The sequence below is a fragment of the Grus americana genome, chromosome 27 (genome assembly GCF_028858705.1).
Source record: "Grus americana isolate bGruAme1 chromosome 27, bGruAme1.mat, whole genome shotgun sequence".
NCBI lineage: Eukaryota > Metazoa > Chordata > Aves > Gruiformes > Gruidae > Grus > Grus americana.
In genome coordinates, this window is record NC_072878.1 from 3614179 (window position 1) to 3618448 (window position 4270).

At 55.2% G+C, this 4270-nt stretch overlaps 1 protein-coding gene across 1 annotated transcript; it reads right to left on the bottom strand.

Moving 5' to 3' along the window:
• Positions 1 to 1140: 1140 nt before the first annotated feature.
• LOC129196964 (olfactory receptor 14A16-like) lies at positions 1141 to 2076 on the bottom strand. The gene has a single exon (XM_054804934.1). The coding sequence runs from the start codon at positions 2074 to 2076 to the stop codon at positions 1141 to 1143; it is 936 nt and encodes a 311-aa protein (XP_054660909.1).
• Between the last annotated feature and the right edge of the window lie 2194 nt (positions 2077 to 4270).

Here is a 4270-nt window from a genome sequence, read left to right on the forward strand (position 1 = left end):
GGGTCCTCCCCCTGGAGGGTCACGCAGTTCCGATAACGTCAGGCTGTTCAGGCTGTTCCTGTCCTGGGCACTTTCCAGTCCAGCCCATCCCCTCCCCGGCTCTCCCCCACCTTCCCTGCCCTCTCCCCAGCGCAGCCCAGCAGAGCAGCCCAGTCTGGGCTGGCAGTCTGGGCTGCTGCAGAGCTCTGGGCACTCAGCCCACAGCCCCAGCCCCTCGGAAGGGCACAGCAGCTGCTGGGAGGCAGAGGGGGGGCTCAGCCTCCCCATCGGCCCCAGGCCTGCAGCTGGCCCCAAGTGCCAGCGCAGGCCACTCCCTCTCGGCCTCTCCTGCATTGACGCTGCAGGGGATCCCCAGCCCTGACCGCCTTTGCCCCACTCTGCCTCCCCGCCAGCCCTGCTCCCCAGGACACCAGCAGAGTCCTGGCCCTGCGGCTCCTCAGGCACCTCCTGCATCTCTCCACTCTCCTGCCCTGTGCCTGCTGCATCTTCACGGACTCCCACAGCACTGCACAGTCTTTCTTTGCGGGTACCTGGAGTGAGTGCTCTGCCCTGGGGGGACTTCATCTCAGGCTCTTTCACCTTCTGAGTCTCCATTCACTTCCCACCCCAGAGTACCTGCAGTGTCCCCATCATCTCCTGACCACACCAGATTCCTTTCCACATGGACGGACATCTGCCATCAGCCCCATCATACCTGTGACAGCCTGAGGAAGGGGACTGGGAGCTCGTGCACCATTTCCAATGCCCCTGGACACCAAGACGAGAGCCTTCAACTAAGTGCTTGGTGTCTAACAGTGATACCATGAGATTATTTCCCCAAAGAGAAGGAGAAAACCAGGTGGAAGAGACTTGGAAAGTCCAATTCCTCTGGCTTGTTCTTAGCCACAACTGTATGAAGGAGAGCCCAGGCTGCAGGCACCTCCCTCAGGAGATCCCCTTTTATTGCAGAGAGGCTATTAGGAAGGCAAAAGGTGACACATGGGGACTTCAAGGATCAGACACAACAGGACAGAGCCTCAAGAGAAGTACTATGAACCCAAGCAATTACCTCTAACTATGATTAGCAGAGAAAAAAAAAAAAAACAACAGAGTACTGGCCTAAAATATGTTCTGCGAACTCTTCAGAGAAGGGGAGACAAATTACTGTTGGTGGTGCAAGGTCCATTGGATTAATTTCCTCAGGGCCTCCTTGAGCTCCTGGTTCCTCATGCTGTAGATGAGGGGGTTCACTGCTGGAGGCACCACCGAGTACAGAACTGCCACCACCAGGTCCAGGGATCGGGAGGAGATGGAGGGGGGTTTAAGGTAGGCAAAAAATGAGGTGCTGATGAACAGTGAGACCACGGCCAGGTGAGGGAGGCACATGGAAAAGGCTTTGTGCCGTCCCTGCTCAGAGGGGATCCTCAGCACGGCCCTGAAGATCTGCACATAGGACAGCACAATGAAAACAAAACACAGTAAGAGTAAACAGGCACCAACCACAATAAGCCCAACTTCCCTGAGGTAGTAATGTGGGCAGGAGAGCTTGAGGATCTGGGGGATTTCACAGAAGAACTGGTCCAGAGCATTACCCTGGCAGAGTGGTATAGAAAATGTATTGGCCGTGTGCAGCACAGCATTGAGAAACCCACTGCCCCAGGCAGCTGCTGCCATGTGGACACAAGCTCTACTGCCCAGGAGGGTCCCGTAGTGCAGGGGTTGGCAGATGGCAATGTAGTGGTCATAGGCCATGACAGTGAGAAGGAAATATTCTGCTGAGATCAGAAAGAAAAAGAAAAAGACCTGAGCAGCACATCCTGTGTACGAGATGGCCCTGGTGTCCAATATAGAATTGGCCATGGCTTTGGGCACAGTGGTGGAGATGGAGCCCAGGTCGAGGAGGGAGAGGTTGAGGAGGAAGAAGTACATGGGGGTGTGGAGGTGGTGGTTGCAGGCTATGGCAGTGATGATGAGGCCATTGGCCAGGAGAGCAGCCAGGTAGATGCCCAGGAAGAGCCAGAAGTGCAAGAGCTGCAGCTCCCATGTGTCTGCGAACGCCAGGAGGAGGAACTGGGTCATGGAGCTGTTGTCAAACATTTGTTCCCTCTGCACATGAGGGCCTGTCCATGTGTGAAAAGGAAGTGAAGAATTAGGACAGACACCTCTGAGCAGCACCTATTCCATTCATCACAGTAAGCCACCACAAGTGTCCTCTGTCTGTCTTCATGCAGATCCTGGCATGATCCTTGGATTGTGCTGGCTGAGGGTGCAATGCAGAGCAGGGGCCTCTTCTTTGGGCTCCAGACGAGTCAGTCCTGCTGTGCAGCAACAGGCAGAGAGGAAACAGCAGTGATCACAGGTTAAATCTACCCGTGATATAAAAGAGATTTGACCCTTGTCACTCCCAATTCACCTAAGTGCAGAACAGAACTGTGGGGGTTTGTTTTGTTGATTTTGCTCCCATTACCCCTTTCCCACCTGAGGAGGAGGCTGAGGTGAGTGAAGGGACTTTATCAGGTTCCTTGAAGAGGTGTTGACCAATGGCTGTAATGCTGTCAGTGTCTCGCACTGTGGTTCTACCCTGAGAGCTCCATGACCATATTTCTGCACCACCACCACAAGAAACTGGAAAAGCACAGACTCCGGAAAGCACCTTTCCTTCCAGGTAGCCCCTGCCTTGATGTGCTTCTTGGAAAGTCCCCTGGGATATGTGCCGGGAGTGATCTGGAGCTGTGAGCAGCCCTGACCCACGCAGCACCCTCTCAAGAGCAGAAGGACCCTGCCCTGCTAGAGATCTGTCCTTCCACCCACAGCTTCTCCCTGCAGTGCCCTGGGCAGCTCCCTGGGCAGGCTGAGTGCTGACCCTGGCAGGCGGCAGAGTCCCTGCCCCGGCACACAGCCCCTGGGCTGCAGGGACCCTGCTCTGAAGGACACAACTGGGCACCCCTTGCTGCACACCCACCCTCACACCCTGCAGCCAACCCCAGGACAAGGCAGCCGTCATGCTCTGTCCCTCTGACGGAGCTGCAGGGAACCCTGTGCTGGAGGATGCCCTTACCTTCTACTCCGGAGAAAGGTCCTATAGGCTGTGACCTGTGACAGCTTGAGGAGAACCCTTCAGGAACCGCAGTGGCACTTGCCTGCACCCAGAGACTTACCGTGTAGAGGGCTCTGAAGATTTCTCCCACACTGAGCTCTCAGCATCCTCCCACTCTCTGCCTCACTCCTCTCCCAGCGCCCTCAGCCCTGCTGCGCTCTGCAGGGGAGCTGCTCCTGGCCAGAGATGTCTCTCTGCAGCACAGCCCACTTGCCATGAGCTCCCTCCATCCCAGGAGCCTGGAGCAGCTCAGCAGCAGAGGACCAGCCCAAGGGGGCATGTTAATGACCCCTCTGGTGGGTTTGGGGATGAGTCCATGAAGCTCAGACTTTGAGAGGAAGCTGATGAAACCTCTCCAGAAGTCACAGTCCGATGCAAACTCCACAGTTTCTTGGAGCATTAATGGGTCCCCCTGAAGGCCATCACTGACAAAGCCTCCCCAGGGGCTCGTTAGAGCAGAGAACTGGAAGCAATAATGACAAGTAGACAAAACCAATGTCAAGGTGGCTCTGATGCTGAGTAAACATGGAAGTGTTAAATGAAGCCAGATGGACAAGCCCTGACCGCCAGCCCCTGGGAAGGGAGATCCTGTCCCTCACATGTTGCTCAGGTATCTTCCTGGGGCAGTGGGATGTGGGCATGTGCAATGGGAAGGGACCCTAGAAGGTCCCGAGGCCCATGTCCATCTCACAGCAAGGGCAGCTATCAGGTCACACCAGGTTGCTCAGGGAGTTCTTCATGTTGGCTTTGAAATCTTCCAGGGACTGACACAGCACAACATCACTGGCCAATCTGCTCCAGTGCTTCACTCTCTTCATGGCTAAACAGTTTTTCCTCACACACAACAGGGAAAAGCCTGGATCTGCCTTGCTGATGACCTCTTGGTAGTGGTATACGGGTCATTTTCAGTTCTTCCCAAAGCCCTCTCTTCTCACCATTGAACAACCCCACCTCTCTCAGCCTCTCGTACTGATAAGGCCAACCTTACAAATGCATGCCTGAGAGGTTTAGGGCTCTTCCAATCCTACTGGATTTTATTGGGTTGGCAAGGGACCTCGGGGATGTTGGAATATCATCACCCTCACGCCATCCCTTCCTGCATGTGTCACTCTCATTTGTCTTCCTGTTGCAAGGCACGGCTGTTGCAGGCTGTAAGGAGAGCCTGTTCTGTCTGAAGAAACTGTCATCCACAAC